Here is a 16,964-nt window from a genome sequence, read left to right as displayed (position 1 = left end):
GGCCAGAACTGTGGTCCGTGGTGGACCCAGAGCCGTGGGGAGCATGAGAAGTCCGGCCGTAAAGCAACAGTAATGAGCCGTGTTAAGAACAGCCACAGGCTCTGTTCCGGAGAACGGCTTATTAATTGTCATCATTTTTACGACCGCCAGGCCGGAGTCAGTCCAAGGAGCCACACAGTTAACGTTCCCCAGGCCTGGGTTCCACACCCAGGCTCGTGCCGCGGGGTCTTGAGGTCAGAGGGCCTGCAGAGTCTTAATGAGGCAGAGAAAAATAGAGATCTGGGGCGCCTGGCCGGCTCGGCACGTAGCATCCAACTCTTGGTTTCAGCTCAGGTTGTGATCTCATGGGTCGTGGGAACACTCTGCCCAGAATCAGGTCCCGCGCTCGGCAGGTTTCCCTCCTCTGCCCCTCCCCCTGCTTACATGCCCTCCCCCTCTCTCAGTAAGTAAATCTCACAAAAAAGAAAGAGAAGTTGAAATCTCTGCCTTGTTTTTTTTTTTTTTTTTTTTTTTTTTTTTAAGATATTATTTATTTGACAGAGCTCACAAGTAGGCAGAGAGGCAGGCAGAGAGAGAGGAGGAAGCAGGCTCCCGGCTGAGCAGAGAGCCCGATGTGGGACTCTATGCCAGGACCCTGAGATCATGACCAGAGCCGAAGGCAGAGGCTTAACCCACTGAGCCTCCCAGGTGCCCCTCCACCTGGCCCGAGCGTACGTGCTCCATGTCGTGCACTGGGATGGTGCTGCACGGGGCAGGGTCTCGGTCGTCACCTGGCACAGGGTAGGAGACCCCCCAGAGTTGCCTGGTTCATCTCCTGGGACTCAGGAGGGACCAGTGTCCCCTTCCGGTCATGGCATTCGGGAGCAGCACACAGCTCTGGGCTCTCGTTTTCAGGAAGGAAGGGGAAAGGTTGGTGGATGGGGGAAGCCAGGCGCTGGCCCCTCTGCCGTGTGAGGAGCAGGCACGCTCCGGGCCTTTCCCTCTGTCCTGCCCGCTGAGTCCTCGGAGCAGACCTGTGGCAGGGCTCCTGCGGTTCCTGTGTTTGAGAACAGAAACCCTGAGAGGCTGACTCAGCCCCCCGAGGTCACACAGCTCGTAGACGGCAGAGCCCCGAACAGACAGGCAGTCACCGCCCACGCCCAGGCGTTCCAGCTCCGAAGGCGCCCTCCTTCCTTGGGCCGCATGGACGTTGCAAGGTGCAGACTCAGGGATGAGCTTGCGACGGCTTCAGCCCAGGCCGTGCGCGGTGGAGCCGTAATCCATGCTGGGCCCGAGCGATGTGCCTCAGGCCCACAGTCAGGACGGCGGTCTGCCCACGCCCCATCTCAGCCCGAGCTTGCGCCCGACGGCAGCCGTCCCAGGCTCTCCTCGGGTGGGACGGTGGTTCACAAGGGTGCAGTGCCCACCCCCCTGGAGAGGCTTGGCGGCGGGCTGTTCAGACCGTGGCCCTGTCCCTGAGCTGCTGGTGCTCAGGGGTGACTCAGGACGGTGCCCGTGGGGAGGAGGCCTCACGGGAGGGTGTGACGCTCATGAGCACAGGGTTTCCTCACATCTTGCCTGTACCAGGCGGCGTCTGCACGGACACCTCTTCTTTTGCACATGCTGCCCTCGTGGGGCAACCCTGTTAGTCATTAAACAGCATTTCCTTTGGATAAAATGTCTGGGTGGGAAGGGGACTCGCTTGCTTCCGACCCCGTGGTCTACATACTTTCATCCTTGCCGGTTCAAGGCTCAGGCCTGCACGGTTTCGCACGCCCTGGCCCCTGGCCGCTGACCTCTAGCTCTGCCTCTGCTCTGCCTCTGTCTGACGGTGCTTGGGCAGCTTCCCCACGGGCGCGTACTGGCCTCTCCATGCTCACCCCTGCCCCCAGCTGCCTCTCCTCACTTCCTCCTGGCCAGGGCCTCTGATCTGTGAAGACCCGGGTCTGGGGGCCACCTCCGGCAGGAGCTGGCTCTGACCCCTGAAACAGGTGCCCTGCCCAGCCTGCCCCCTCCACACAGGGCTGAGGGACCAGCAGCCAGCCCCGCCAGGTGGCCTCCCGCTGGCCTGTGCCATGAGACTTGTTTCTGCCCCTTGTCTTGGGCAGGCTGCGGGTTCTTTCTCTGCTGCAGTGTCCTCATCTGTACGGCGAGGATAGTGATAACCTCGCCGCTCCAGGCAGCTGGTGTGCGGCTGCTGTGCGGCTGCTGTGCGGCTCTCAGCATCCCAGGTGCTCCCGCTGCTCTTGCTGTCCGTCTCCCTCCGCCTCTCCTCACTGCCTCTCGGTGACGTCACAGTGCTCCGCACAGCCAGCCCTCAGTGAATGGTCGTCGGATGAATCAACTCCATAGTCCTTTGATATTATTGGTTTTATTTTTTTAAGATTTTATTCGTTTATTTGTCAGAGAGGGAGAGAGACAGCACAAGCAGGGGGAGCGGCAGGCAGAGAGAGGAGGGGAAGCAGACTCTGCTGAGCAGGGAGCCCGATGTGGGGCTCGATCCCAGGACCCTGAGGACCCTGAGATCATGACTTGATCTGAAGGCAGACACTTAAATGACTGAGCCACACAGGCACCCACACTACTCTGCTGTTTAATGACCCTCTGAAAACTGATCTCAGGGGATTCATGCCTGAAACATGGTGATCCGGCCGGGTCCCGCAGAACTCCCACAGCTCCTGCTCTGACCGGGCTCTGGGAACAGGACTGCCTGAGCTCTGGGTTCATCCTGGCACCCAGCTCTTGAAGGAAGAAGGTTCGCACAAAGCTGTGTAACCTGGCCCCGTCTGTGACATGTCAGGGACAGGATGAGGGAAGGAGCTGTTTTGGGAGCCTTCGCTATGGCCGGATCGCGTCAGACATTCATGCAGGCTCCCCAGGTTGGAGGGCACGGGGGCCCGTTCTGGGATCCTTTCCCCTCTGACTCCTCTCTTGTCTCCCTTCATCCTCCAGCTACTACGCTGTCCTGTACCCCATGGCGTACCCCATGAAGATCACGGGGAACCGGGCTGTGATGGCTCTGGTCTACATCTGGCTTCACTCCCTCGTCGGCTGCCTGCCACCTCTGTTTGGCTGGTCGTCCGTGGAGTTCGACGAGTTCAAGTGGATGTGTGTGGCCGCGTGGCACCGGGAGCCTGGCTACACGGCCTTCTGGCAGATCTGGTGCGCCCTGTTCCCCTTTCTGGTCATGCTGGTGTGCTACGGCTTCATCTTCCGGGTGGCCAGGGTCAAGGCGCGCAAGGTGCACTGTGGCACGGTGGTCCTGGCGGGGGAGGACGCCCAGCGGGACGGGAGGAAGAACTCCAGCACCTCCACCTCGTCGTCCGGCAGTAGGAGGACCGCCTTGCAGGGCGTGGTCTACTCAGCCAACCAGTGCAAAGCCCTCCTCACCATCCTGGTGGTCCTCGGGGCCTTCTCCGTCACCTGGGGCCCGTACATGCTTGTCATCACCTCCGAGGCCCTCTGGGGGAAGAACTCCGTCTCCCCGGCCCTGGAGACCTGGGCCACGTGGCTGTCCTTCACCAGCGCCATCTGCCACCCCCTGATCTACGGGCTCTGGAACAAGACGGTCCGCAAGGAGCTGCTGGGCATGTGCTTTGGGGATAGGTACTACCGGGAGCCGTTCGTGCAGCGGCAGAGGACGTCCCGGCTCTTCAGCATCTCCAACAGGATCACAGGTGACGCGGGAACATGCCGGGACCAGGAGGGCCCCTGTGGGTGAGCTCGAGGCCTCCAAGCCCAGGTGTCCTCCGGGGCAGGAACGTTGGGGAGCGTCCTGCGTCTTTCCTGGGTCCCTTCCGCAAGCTCCGCAGCTCAAGGCAGGGGACACCAGGGCTCAGATGTGTGTTTTCTGTCAGGCCGGCCCCGGCTCGCTGGCCGCCTTTCTACTGACACCCGACAGTGGGGCCGGCCGCCCGCGCTCCTGGCCCGTGCTTCCCTCCCGCGTTCCCAGTGTCCCGTAAAGCTCTTCCTGCTCACGGGCACTCCCGCCGGCCTCGGCCGCCCAGCCCGAGCGCACCCCTCCTGGTCCACGTGCCCCCTGTCCCCCGCTGAAATGTCACCATCCCCCGCGTGTGAAGCGGTGCCTCCCTCTGGTGACTGACGTGGGAGCAGTTTCTGGAGACGGGCCTTCGGCCTGTGGGGAGACCCAGAGCAATGACTCTAGAGAGATCGTTTTTTTTTTTAACCCTTCTTTATTTTGGACTAATTGCAGACTTGGAGAGGTGCCGGGAAGTGGGCACGGAGCGTCGCACCCACCCTGCCTCTCCCGGTGTTCACGACCGGCCGAGCCAGGGCAGTGGCCGAAACTGAGACACTCGTCTCGGGGCAGCGCGTTAACTAGACATCGGCTCGGGCTCCACCGCCGTCCCGAGCCCGCCCTCGTCTGTGCCGGGACCCCATTCCCACTCCTGTCCTGGCTCTCTTTGTCTGGTGCAGGCCTTGAGGGGTCTTCGTGCTTCCCTCGGCTTCCGTGACGCCCCGCGGGGCAGCGGACGGGCCTGCGCGTCGTTTCGCCGGTGCGTTCTCGGGGTCGGCACGAGGTCGTGTGCTCGGGCGGGATGGCCGCGGGGTGCCGCGCTCCCGTCGAGGTCACGGTAGGTTTCACAGGCGAGATAAAGGACAGCGGCTGAGGTGGGCACAGGCAAGATTCATTAAAGGCGCCCTCGGGCGAGGTGCCGTGACCCGAGAGGAGTCGGGGCAGGCGGTCGAGTGGGTATTTCATCTGGGTTAAGACCGGGCGTAGGTTCACAGCCGTGTAAGGCACCGTATTCAGGAGGGGAGGTTGGGGGAGCCCCGATGTGCCGGTTTCTTGCACAGGTATCAGGTTGCGTGTGGAGACATGACCTGGGCACACGTCCTTACGGCGGGAGAGTCAGGGCTGAGGAAAGGCCGGGGGGCCTGGAAGACGGGGGCCCGGCGGTCATGTCTGTTGTTTCTCCTGCATTCCCGGAGCCGCCGACCCAACCGTCACGTCAGGGGCACCTATGTCTTACTAGTCCGGGATGCCTTGATGCTCCCTGTCAAGGCTCGGGGTGCGGTCGCAGACCACCGCAGACGGGCTCCCAGCACGGGCACGGACGGCTCTCGGTGAGGTCAGGGTGCCGCTGGCTGCGCTCCGCTGAGCTCTTCCTAGCTGTCCCCCTGCTGCGGCTCACGGGGTGGGGGTGGGGGGACAGGACAGAGCAAACCGCGTGGTTTGACCCTCATGACCTCGTCAGCTCCTCGTTCCCTTCCAGAGACCCTGCTTCCAGATGCTGTCCCGCCGGGGGTTAGGGCCTACGAATTCTGGGGAGACACACTCAGCCCATACGGGGGTATCTAGTGGGTCCCCCCCGTAAAGTCACTGTTGTTTCCTTTGTAATTAAGACGCTGAGGCTGTGCGAGTATCCTCTCTCCCTCAGCCTTCACCCGGGAGTTTAGCCTTGTTCTGCCTCCAGCAGTCAGTACTGTGTTGTTAGAGAGATGTTTTTGGGTCGTGTTTGAGGGAGATTTTCACCTGGAGGGGCTGCTGGGAGAGGCTCTGAAGGCACGTAGGGCGGCTGGGAACAGCTAGTTCAGATCCCAGTGTGGAGAAGTCCCACGACTTCCCGTCTTCCCGCTCAGGAGGGTGGAAAGAAACCGCTCATAACCATCCTGACTGTCCGGTGCTGGTGCAGGAGGAGAGCTTTCCCGCGAGGCAGCGACAGACCAGCATCGCCGACTCACGTCGTGGGCTGAGGGAGTGTCGCTTCCGGAGAGAGGAAGGAGGTCGGGGACCATCTGTTCTTTGCTTTTTTCTTAAAGTCGGCTCCGTGTCCAGCGTGGGGCTTGAACTCACAACCCTGAGATCAAAAGAGGGATCTTTTTTTCCCCTAAAGAGACGTTTCCACTGTGTTTATTTTTTTAAAGGTTTTATTTATTCATTTGACAGAGATGCAGCGAGAGAGGGAGCACAAGCAGGGGGAGTGGGAGAGGGAGAAGCAGGCTCCCGCTGAGCAGAGAGCCCGATGCGGGGCTCGATCCCAGGACCCTGAGAGCCTGACCTGAGCCGAAGGCAGACGCTTAACCCACTGAGCCCCCAGGCGCCCCAAGAGAGGGACTGTTTTTTCTTTTTATCAGAGGAGAAGATTCTCTCTGTACCCTAGGATTTTAACCACCGAGATGCCGTCCTCTGCCCCTGGCCGGTCCGTGTTTCCACGTAGGTCTCGTGAGCCAGGACCGCATGCAGGGTCTGGTTTCGTTTCTCTGATTGACTTGCTTTGTAGAATCACTTGGCTTCCAGGCAAAAAGTAGGAGCTGCTTTATGTTCCGTGGAAGCTAGGAACGGGGCAAGAAGAAGAACGGGCCGAGGCCGCAGCGGGGCAGCACAAGGACAGACCTCGGTTTTGGCTGAGGGTTTCCGTGCAAGCTGTGAGGGTGCAGCCCGAGGTTGTGGGGCCGGGAGACGGGGCGGAAAACTCCCGCTGGGTTTGGTTGGTGAGTCCCGAGGCAGCGGCTGGTCGTTCCCCGCAGAGGGAAAACAGTTTTGCCAGATGCTTTTGGGTAGAAAAGTGCAGGGACCGGAGCTCAGAGGGCCTTCCCGGGCCCGGGATCCGCATCCACCATCATCGGTGAGCCTGGGTTTTCTCGCCGTGTTAGCCCCAGGCCGAAGAGGAGCCAGGAAGGGGTTGGGTTTTCCCTCGTGTCTTCTGTCGGAGCCACCAGAAGACCTGCCTGGGAGGGCTTACTGACCGACTCCCGCGGGGCTCCCCAAGCAGTGTGGATCTCGGGGCCCCTGACCTTGTCAGGCTGTGCCACCTCGTGGTGGGTGGGCCAGCCCCCGTGCTGGACGGGCTTCTAGTGCGGGAAGGGGAGCTGAGCGCTCCCAGGGGGTCCTGCGAGGCCCCGGCTGACCGGCGTCTGCGGGCTGTCAGGGCCCTTCCGAGGAAAGGCCCAACGGTCCTTCCAGCAACTCTCCCACGGCTGCCACAGACACCCCCCCCCCCGGCAGGTAGGGCGGGGAGCCCAGGGCCCACCCCAGGCTGGGAAGGGAGCCTGGCCGCCGTGCGAAGGCAGCCCCTACGATCGCCACCTGGTTCTTGGAGCTCCGGGAGCAGGGTTAGAGCCGTCCCCGCCGCCCTCTGGGAGGAGCCGCGGACACTCCCAGGAGCCGGGTCCTGCTGCAGGCCCCTGGGGACGGTCTGGGCCAGAGGGACGCAAGGCCACTGCGGAGCCTTGGCTTCTGCACCGTCCTTCCTGGTGCCGCCCGGAGGCCTTCCGGCGACTTCCATGTGCCCGATTCAGCCCAGAGCGCACGGCAGCGCTTCCCGCCTCCTAAAGGCACTAGTGACTCTGGTTCACCGCAGGCTTGACCAGCTCCCCAGGGCCCGTCAACTTGGTGCCTTTTTATTTTCTTTTAATTCCGTAACAGGGCTTGGATTGGGCCCAACCCAGCAGATGTGGTATTGTTCCGTGCAAGAAACCAGGGTCACAGTGCCCGCTGTCGAGTGGTAAATGCTGCATGAACACAGGCCTGGGCAGGGCTGCCTGGTGGCCGTTTCTAGACCTTCCTGCCCAGCCACGGCGGTCTAGCTCGGATGACACGTCCGGGCTGCTGGAGACCGGGCCGCGTGCCGGCTCTCACCCAGGCTCAGAGACGTGTCCCAAACCACCACGGCCTGGGCCATCCCAGTCGCCGGCGCCTGGCCCCCCACGGGCTCCTCCCCAGGCCGGGCTCCCCGCCACGCGGTCCCATGCTGAGGCCGAAGCCCAGGACGGGGCCGAGCGCGTGTGGGGTCTTCTCTGGGCCCCAGCCTCCCCGCCAACACACTCCGACTCCCCAAGTTCACGGAGGGTGACTTGGAGAGAAGCCCGCCCTTCTGGATGCGCCCTCGGCTCGGGGCAGGAAGAAAGCCCGCTGGCGTCCCCTCATGCCCTTCGAAGCGCTGCGGTGCGAGTCGAGAAAACGGGGGGCCCCTTCGGCCCGGGCCGGGCCTTCCTGCTGAGCCGGACGGGCGTGCGCAGGTGTCCGCGCCACGGGCTCCTCGAGCTCCTCATGACCACTGCGGCCTCCACCCCCGGCTCTTGTGCTCACGCTGTCATCATTCTCGCGACTTTCTCCGGGGACTCGTGGAGACACTTTTTCTTACTTCTTAAGCTCCATCCGCTGTTCGTTCTGAGATCCAGGCTCTTTGTTTCTCTTTGTTCCTTCATCTCGTTCATGCTGACCCTGTGCCCGGGTGTCCGGGGAGCGGCCACGCTCCGTGCCGGCGGCGAGGCCCGCGTGTGCTCAGGAGGCCGAGGGGCGGGGGGCGGCCCACGTTAACTGTGGCCTCTTGCTGCGCCCGTGCTTTGTCTGGGGTCGCCTCGGCTGTGGCGGCGTCTCTGAGGCCGGGCCTCCGGGTTCCCCCTCCTGCCAGCAAGGGGGCCGAACAGCGGAGCCGGGCTGGGGAGAGCTTGGGGGGGCCGCCGCCCGTAGAGACTTTCTGTGCAGCCACACCTGCTGCAGACGCCGCTGGGCCTCTGGCTCCGGAGCTCTGGGGGCTCCGGGGTGAGACCCGCCTCCGCCCTGGCCTCCCCAGCCGCCGGGCCCCGCTCCCTGGGTCGGGACCCCGTCCCCACCTCTGGCTTACGGGCATTCTCTCCCACTTGGCGGTTTGCGCCTCTTCAAAGTTCCTTTCCAGTATTCAGGCGGGATCTCAGGAGGTCACGGCGCGCCCGCATCCCGTTTACTGGGAGGTCACCTCCCAGGACCCTTTGCCCCCCGTTTTCCCTCCCCCTGCCTTGTGGCCATGGGTTCTTGTGAGAGTTTCCTCTTCGGGGGCCCAAGGAATCCTGTCACAGTGCGGACACCACCACCCCACCCCCCGGGGCAGGAACAAGGGGGAAGGGCAGCTGGGGCTTCCGATCCCGCGGAGGTGGAGAGCCCGGTTTGCAAGGGACAGAGAGGACGGGGGGCAGCGGCGAGCCGGCCGGGACAACCGAAGATGGAGGGTCCATGGCCGCCCGAGCGGGGCCCGGTCTGTGCTGATGCTGCCGACTTTCCCTTTCAGACCTGGGCCTGTCTCCCCACCTCACAGCGCTCATGGCGGGCGGACAGCCCCTCGGGAACAGCAGCAGCACGGGGGACACTGGCTTCAGCTGCTCCCAGGACTCAGGTAGGCCTCCCGGCTGCCGGGGTTCCTTCCGTGCCTTGGTTTCCCCATAACACGGGGACTTGAGATCCGTTCTCCCCCACACAGGGCTGTTGACAGGCCCCAGGGAGGGGAACGTGTGCAGGGTTCACGTGCGGGGGACCGGGAGCTGTCCCCATCCGTGTCGGCCGGCCGGCCGGACCGGCGCGTGTCCCGCTGCTGGTGGTCCGTGTCCGAAGGGCCTTTTCTGAGCTGGGCTCTCTTGGGCAAGAGGCTCCTCTCTTTCTCTGACCCGGAGCGTCTCCGCTTGTGAGCCGGGAGTGTCCTCCGTCTGTCACAGGGCCTTGTCACCCAGCCCCCCGCCCCCCGGATCCTGCGGCCCGAGCACCTCTGTCCCGCTGCTGCCTGTGATATCGCCGTTCCTGCCAGCTGCGGGTGCCCCTCGCGGCAGAGGCCTCCGCTCTCCACCCAGGGGCCCACGAGCTGGGCGGATGGCCCGGGCGGTTGGCGCCATGTCCACCGCAGGAGCTCCGGACATCTCATCCTGGCCCTGACCTGCTTCTCCTGGCCGCGGCCTGTACCACGGAACTCTGGGGCCGGCTGAGGGCCAAGACGGAGACCCCGCCTGTCGTCGACGGTGTTCTGGAGGCAGAACGTTCCCTGCGAACGTCTGTTGCCCGTCGTCCGTCGCCCGCCAGCCGCTGGGTCGGCCGCTGGCCACAGGCCCCGCTGGTTCTGAGTCCCTCGCGGGAGCTGAAGGAAAGGAAGGTCTCTGGGTCCTTCCCCAGGCTCCTTCCCGCTGCCCGCAGCCCGCGGGGGCGCGGGGGCCCGTGAGCCGCGGACGGACGTTCATTCGCGCAGTAGATGTTCGTCTGGCCAGGCCCTGCGCCAGCTTCTAGAGGTGGAGCATCGAGCTGCCCTTCTGGAGCTTTCTGTGGGCTGGGCAGGACCGTCCGCGTGCTCCTGCCCTGAGGGGAAGACCATGACTTGGCGGGGGAGGGGAGCGCAGGAAGCAGCCGCCCTTTGCGGAGTATCTGGGGAGGAGACTTAGAACAGCTTCTCTGAGCCGGACACCGTGGAGGACGAGGAGGAGGCCAGGCAGGAGGAGGAAGGGGTCGGCCTCAACGCCTGGAGAAGGAGCGCGGCCCGTGGGTCACCCAGAGCCGGCGTGCGGCAGTGTGAGCCTGACCCCTCGCCGGCTGCGCCTCATTAGGAAGGACCGGACGGACGGGGCACCGCTGGGCACCTAGTGCTGTGCCACACGCGTCCCCTCGTCCTCACCAGCTCTGTGAGGGGCCTGGAGGCACCGAGGGATTCGGTCGCCTGCAGCAGACCCCGGGGCCCTGTGGAGCGTGACCCGGCGGGCTGACCGCGGGCTGAGGCCGGCCCGAGAGGCGTCCTTCCCGCAGGCCGCAGGGTGCCGCCTTTGCAGCCTGCCCTGACCCGACGCAGCAGGAGGCACCCGCGCTGCCCCGTCTTCCTCGTTCCGGAGCGCCGGGGCCGTGAAGGGCAGCAGGCTGGAGGGCCAGATGGCACAGGCTGGTCCCAACATTCGCCCCGTGTCGCGCGGGGCCCCTCTCAGCCCGGACCCCACAGCCCTGCTCTCTCTGTAGGACCCCCTGCCCCTGCCTTAGTTTCTCCACTTTTTTGAGGGGTTTATTTTTCAGTTCTTTTTTGATCTCCAAAGAACTCTACATTTTCAAGTTTTAAATGTTTATTTAGCACAATGTATTTTTCACAATGATGGAAATCCAGACACAAAGCTCCCTGTCACGGGCCCGCCTCCCCAGTCCCAGGCCTGGCTCAGTGCCCCGAGTCACCTGTCTCTCTGGGTAGCACACCGTGCTCCTCACGTCTGCCGCGGCCCCTGAAATGAGGTGCGGCACCCGTGGGTCTTGGGCAGACGGTGCAGGCAGGAGACGCGGCTGTTGGCGGGACTGAACCCGCGGAGAGAGGGTGCAGGGGTGGGGGGGAGGGCCCCGCTTCGCCAGTCCCGGCGCACAGCCCAGCCTTGGTTCTAGGCACAGACGTGATGCTGCTGGAAGACCGCACGTCCGAGGACAGCGCTCCCTCCCGCTGCACCTGCCCCCCCAAGAGAAGGAGCTCCGTGACCTTTGAGGACGAAGTGGAACAAGTTAAAGGTTGGTCTGCGGCGGCTGCTTCAGGACCGCCTGGGTAGGGGCGAGGATCCGGGCAAGCTCCTCGGCTCAGCCGGGCTCCCGTGCCCAGCGTCCCAGCCTCGCCGCCCTGCTCGCCGCCCTGCCGACTGCCCACCCTGCCTGGCTCCCTGGGCCTCAGGGCCCCCGCGGTCAGAGTGGGCGGCATCCAGGCTTGGGGGGCGGTTTCCGTTGACCTCTAGGTGGACACCCCCACCCCCATCCTGATTCCCATCTCCCTCGGAAGCTGCCACATTGCGTAAAAGCTTCTGAGCCTTCCACAGTTTCTCTTGTGTCTGGGTGAGGCGCGGGCAGGCAGCTGAAATTGTCTGCTCTGAGCCTCTGCTGCCTCTCGGGAAGTGGAAGCAGTGCCCACCCCCACCCCCCCCCCCCCAGTGTTCCTGCCTCAGCTGAGGGTGCCGCCTTGGCCATGTGCTGCCCCTGGGGTCGATGAGGGCATGTGAGTTCCAGGAGAGGAAGGAGCTCCGCTACAGCGCCCACGCTTGTCACCCGGCTGTCCTGACGCCAGCCTCAGCACCTTGTCGCCCCTAGACACGCTGATCAGTAGAGGGACGGGGGCCACGCAGTGCGCCCACAGACAGAGGGTTCTCTCTGCTCTGAATCCCGGCCCCTGAGCACAGCCACCAGCACGGGCACAGCCACCGGCATCCCGGGGGCGGAAGGGGCGGAGTCAGGGACGTGGATGTGCCCACCGGGACAGGGAAGCAGGGCCCTGTCCGAGCTCTAGGCTGGCCGTGGGTCCCTTCTCTTGTCCCGACTCCAGCCGAGTTGAGAGACAGTCACCGAGGTTAGAGAGACAAAGTGGACGCGAGGACAGAGTCTGGCCTGCAGCCTCGTGGGCTCTGTCACGCATCACCCCCAGAAATAAAAAGTGCGTGAATCCCTCCCTGGTCCGCCCGGCGCACCAGTCGGCTGCATCGGGCTGGCTCAGTGGGGATGACAGTTGTGAGGGCAGCCTGTCTGCAGCCAGAGTGGGGCACAGGTGGGGGCGGGGGGAGGAGGCCACGCATCCCTCCCTTCTTCCTTCATCGTGCGTGTGGAGCAGCGCCCAAGGCTGGCTGCGGGTTGCCGGAAACGGACAACGGGGGAGTGTGCCTCACGTGAGGCGGCTGTCACCCCCGCTCCAGGAGGTTGAGGGGTAGGAGAGGAACTGTACCCCCCGCCAAATGCCAGGGGAGAGATGGGCGGCCCGGGCAGTAATAAGGCAGTGGGTGTGAGGTTGAGGGTGAAGATTCTCTCCCTCTGTTGGTGTGGGTTGTTCGGGCCCTGATCCTGGATGGAGCCTGCAGACCTTGATGTCACTTCTGGCCGGGAGGGTCTGGCCGGTGTGAGCCCGTGTCGCCAGGAGAGAGGCGGCGTGGACGTTACATGGTTCTGGGGCACTGACACCAGGGAATCCTGGTGAAGGTGTGGAATTGTGACTGTCATTACTGGGAAGTATTCGTCAGGCCCTTGTGGGCCAGGCAGCTTCACTTCATGGTCACGGTTACGGGACCCTAGGAAGAGTGCCGAGACCTCCCTCTGCCCCGGAGACACAGGTCGGGGAAGCTCCACGGCTCCCCAGGGAGGAAATGGGACGCCAAGGTTTTGAGCCTCGGAAACTGGCTACAAAACCCACGCCCTCGGTTTGCGTCGCCGCCTGCCCCGGCAGTGAAGCATCCATGGGCCCGTTCCCCGCAGCCAGTGGTCGCAGCCCTCGGTAACCTCTCTGCTTCTCCCTCAGACGCTGCCAGGAGTCCCGTTCTTCGCGTGGGAGCCGCACTGCACCAGTCCCTGGACAGTTACGCGGCCAGCTTGGCCGAAGCCATAGAGGCCGAAGCCAAAGTCAAGCTGTTCGGGGAGGAGGCGTTGCCCAGGGTCCTGGCCACGGCCCGGACTGTCCCCGGGGCCGGCTTCGGGGGCCGCCGGGGCAGCAGGACGCCTGCGGGCCGGCAGCTGCAGCTGCGGAGCATCGAGGAAGGGAACGTCTTAGCCGCAGGACGGACATGAGGGCCTCAGAGGCGGCCCCACAGGGGGGCGCCTGGGGAAGGACATCTAGGGGCCGCCATCAGGAAAACACTGAGTACAGGGTCTCGTAAGGCTGCACGCCGGCTCCGGGTGGGTTGTGGCGATGGGACCGGAGGCCTTGGAGGCACAGAGGCCAGCAGCAGAGGTGTGGCCATGACTTTTGGGGGGGTGTAGAAGGGGGACCAGGGACCCTGGCTTGGAAGGAAACCACCACATGGGTTACCGCCTCTTTGGGACCTGGGAGTCGTGTGGGGCACTGTCCCCGAGGTCTCGGGAGGGCAGCCCATTGAGGTGTGTTGTGGAGGACAGCAGGTGTCCCCAACAAAGCAGGAAGGTCCCCTCCGCGCGGCAGATGCAGGCTCTGCCGACCGCCCCGCACAGAACCCGGAGCAGAGCCCCTCCCGTGGGCTACGCACGCCTCCATCCTGGTGGGGACCTTGCGGTCAGCGGGAGCCTTCCGCTGGCGCTGGGGGGCAGCTCCGGCCGTGGGGCTGTTGGAGGGGCAGGGGCTGTCCTGCCCGCTTCCCTGTTGACTGATGCTTTGCTGTTTAAAAGAAGGGAGCAACCACTGTAAGAGATGAGGAAGGGGCGAGATGTTTCATTTCCAGAATAAAAAACAGTCCATTTGGTTCGGACACCCTGATCTTCCCCAGGCGGCCGGAGGCTGTGGTGCGGGAGCCGGAGCTGCTGTCCTCCTGGGAAGAAGCTCCTCCACGCAGGGAAACCTCATCTGGGTTGTGCGTGCGACCTGAGCGCTGGCTGGGGCCCCAGTCCCAGAGCAGCCTGGGGCCGGAAGGGGTGGGAGAGAGGCTCGCCACTTGGGCCCTTCCGGACTGCGTGTCCCCTCTCAGAGCCACGCAGAGAGCAGGGTGAGGGGCTGGAGGTGGGTAGAGGGTGTCCGCGATCGCATCCCACTGTGATCTTTGCTATTCTCTGATTCTAGGGGGGCGGGGGGACCCCCTGACCACCGCGGGCGCAGCGCTGATGCTGTCTGACGGGGGCCCTGCGACCAGAGCCGAGCAGGGGCCTCCCTGGAGGCTGACCCCAGCCCCCAGCCCTGACGCAGAAGCTGCAGGGGTGTGAGCTGTGCGGCGAGAGCTTGCCTGAGCTTGCCTGGCATCCCTGTGAGGAGGGACTGCAGCTGGGCAGGGGGCAGCAGGGTCAGGGGCTCCCGTGTCCGGCCTCCCCCGGTGACCCAGCGCCAGACGGTCAGCAGCGTTGGGTCCCAGAGGCGGCTCCTCCCCAAAGCTCGTTCCCTTACACCGTGTTCCCGGGGCCTCGCTGGCTCCCAGGACACGGTGTCCTTTTGCCAGAAGCCAGTGGCCAGTTGTTGGTTGAAGGCCCTTCCCGCAGCGTGTGGCTTGTGGCCTTCGTGGGGACCAGGCCCGTCAGCAGGGCTCTGCGGCGGTTCCGGGTGCTGGCCTAGGTTGGGGGGTGGGGGGTGGTGGCTTCTCGGGGGAGCAGAGGCCGGTTGCCCCGTGGGCTCTGCGGACACGTGCAGGTCAAATTCCGCTCCGCTGGGTGCGGTCCCGACTTTGAGGGCATCTTGCGTTTTCTGCGCGGCGCATTTCCCCTGCACTTGTCGGTGAAGGGACACGTTCGTGTGCAGCCGGGACGCGCCATGTGGCCTCGCTCTCTGGGCCGGGGCGGCCCCGGGGCTTGCGCGCCGGCCTCGAGGGCAGCACGTGGGCCTGGCCCCGAGGTGCAGGGGGCGCCGCTGGACCGCACAGGCTGGGCTCCGGGGTAAGAGGCTGGAGACCCCAGGTCCCGGCTGGCGGGCAGATCCCACGCCAGCGGAGATCCGCCAGGGTTTCGTCCGAGCTGTCCGGGAGCCCCAGGCTGCGCAGAGGGATTCCCCGCCGTCCCCGGTTTTCCGCCGCTCGGGACCGCGCACCCCCGGCCCGTGCAGACGCCCCGAGGGCGCGGGCAGCCGCTCGGCAGCCCCGGCCTGTGGCCCCCGGGGAGGCCCGGCCCGCAGCGTGGCGCGTCTTCCGCGTCCCGGATCGAGGCAGGTTCCAGGCGGGCAGAGGGACCCGGGGCTCCCCGCGCTGCGCCGCTCGGAAACCCTCCTGCCCTGCCCGGCCGGAGCCAGCGGGAGCACGTGCGGGGCGCGGAGGACCCGCACCCTTCCTCACGTCCCCCGGGCCTCTTCGGGGACACCTGCCGCCGGCGCCCCCTGAGCCCGGACCGGCTCCGCGCTGCGCTGGGCGGCCTGTCCTGGGCACTCAGGGCCGCGCGGTCGCCGAGGGCCTCGGTGCTGCGGGTCCCGGTCTGGGCGGGAATGGTCGAGCGCTGGTGCCCGTCACTGTCCCTGTCCTGGAAGTTGCCACTGGACGGGGTCCCTGAGCCCCGGATGTCCGGTGCGGGGCTCGGGGGCGCGCGCTTCGTCCCCTCCCCAGCTAGGGCGGCAGCGGTGGGGCGTTGGGGGCCCCGACCAGGGCGGCAGCTCGCTTCCTGCGAGACCCGCAGGGCGCCGGGGACGGGGGTCTAGGGGCGGCTGTGCGGGGTGCGCGCGGGACAGCGCGGGAGGCTTCCGGGCGTGCCCCACCTCGCGGGAGGCCCTGGGAGGCGCGTCCCTGCAGGGGCCGCGGGTGCGGAGGGTCGTCCTGGAGCCTCCGTGCAGGGCCAGGGTGGTGCGGGCGTTTGGAGCCGCGAACTCTCGTTAGTGGAGGCCGAGGACGGTCCCTCCCCACCCCGGGGCCGCTGTGGTCCCAAACCAGGCCAGGAGCTCGGCCTTGACCTCCCTTACAGCCTGCTTGGCCGTGGGTCTCGGCTCTCGGAGTCCGTGATCCTCCAAGGCCCCATGGCAAGAGGCCACACGGGGAGGGGAGTCCATGCTGGGGCCCACAGTGTGTGCAGAACCCCAGGTCAATCCCACCAGACGGAAGGGACATCCCACTTCACCCTGAAGCAAAGGGAAATGGTCATACGTGGCTATAGGAGGGGACAGAGTCTGACCACCCTTGCGGGCTAGGGGGTGGGACACACAGAATCCAGGGAGGCCTAGGAAAGCCTAAGGCCTGTCTGACCTCCCAAAGTACATGAACCAGAGTCTGGGTCAAGTGCCAGGTCTTGGCCATGTGACTGTGCAGAGGCGAAAAGGGGAGGAGGGACATTTGAGTCATCGTCACTACGGGCCAGCTGGGCTTAGCAGGTGAGAGCTTGGGAGCCTGGATATCGGCTGGCCAGACCTAAAAACTGCAACCCGAGGTCGGCGACTGGATTTGTTTGGAAGGTTCCAAAGCACAAACTTAAATTTGGGTAGGATTACCAAGAATGCAGTTTTGCTCAATATTATTTTTAGAATGTAATACAAAGAGCTGTCTGTGTTCCTTTCCCTCAGAATTTTCCTGAATATTAACAGCTTGGGAATTAGAAGCCATTTCTGGTTTTCTTTTCCACATCACCATTTTGGAATATCCTATGGCACCGACAGCTCAGCCCCACCCAGATGAAAACAGCCCCAGGCGGACCCCAGGGATCCTGGGCAGGTGAGTACCAGGGAAGCAGGCCCGCCACTCCGGTGTGGGTGCGCTAGGAGTTGGGGTTCTAGGCCGTGTTCTGATACTGGGCCTCTGGATACAGAAGTTGTAAAAAACCATCAAAGCAAAACTTAAGCAAGCTAATCCTGAAATATATTTCACTTGAAGTTTTTGGATAGTTTTTTTTAAAAGATAAAAAAATATTTAGTATTATAAGTCACAGTATT

At 64.4% G+C, this 16,964-nt stretch overlaps 1 protein-coding gene across 4 annotated transcripts in view; it reads left to right on the top strand.

Moving 5' to 3' along the window:
- Positions 1-13,890, top strand: part of GPR161 (G protein-coupled receptor 161) — a 43,150-nt gene extending 29,260 nt beyond the window's left edge. For 3 of the 4 annotated variants that reach the window (XM_059147041.1, XM_059147039.1, XM_059147038.1), the window contains 4 exons: positions 2,932-3,656; positions 8,991-9,095; positions 11,093-11,212; positions 12,972-13,890. In XM_059147041.1, the coding sequence (XP_059003024.1) occupies positions 2,954-3,656; positions 8,991-9,095; positions 11,093-11,212; positions 12,972-13,237 (1,194 nt within the window). In that variant the 5' untranslated portion in view covers positions 2,932-2,953 and the 3' untranslated portion in view covers positions 13,238-13,890. Of the gene's footprint in view, positions 1-2,931; positions 3,657-8,990; positions 9,096-9,411; positions 9,598-11,092; positions 11,213-12,971 lie in introns of those variants that run through there. The other variant, XM_059147040.1, reaches the window with a different exon arrangement.
- The last annotated feature ends 3,074 nt before the right edge of the window (positions 13,891-16,964 follow it).

This window comes from Mustela lutreola, chromosome 14 (assembly GCF_030435805.1).
Source record: "Mustela lutreola isolate mMusLut2 chromosome 14, mMusLut2.pri, whole genome shotgun sequence".
NCBI lineage: Eukaryota > Metazoa > Chordata > Mammalia > Carnivora > Mustelidae > Mustela > Mustela lutreola.
Note: the sequence above shows the minus strand (reverse complement) of the source record. Positions and strands in the feature narration are given on the sequence as shown.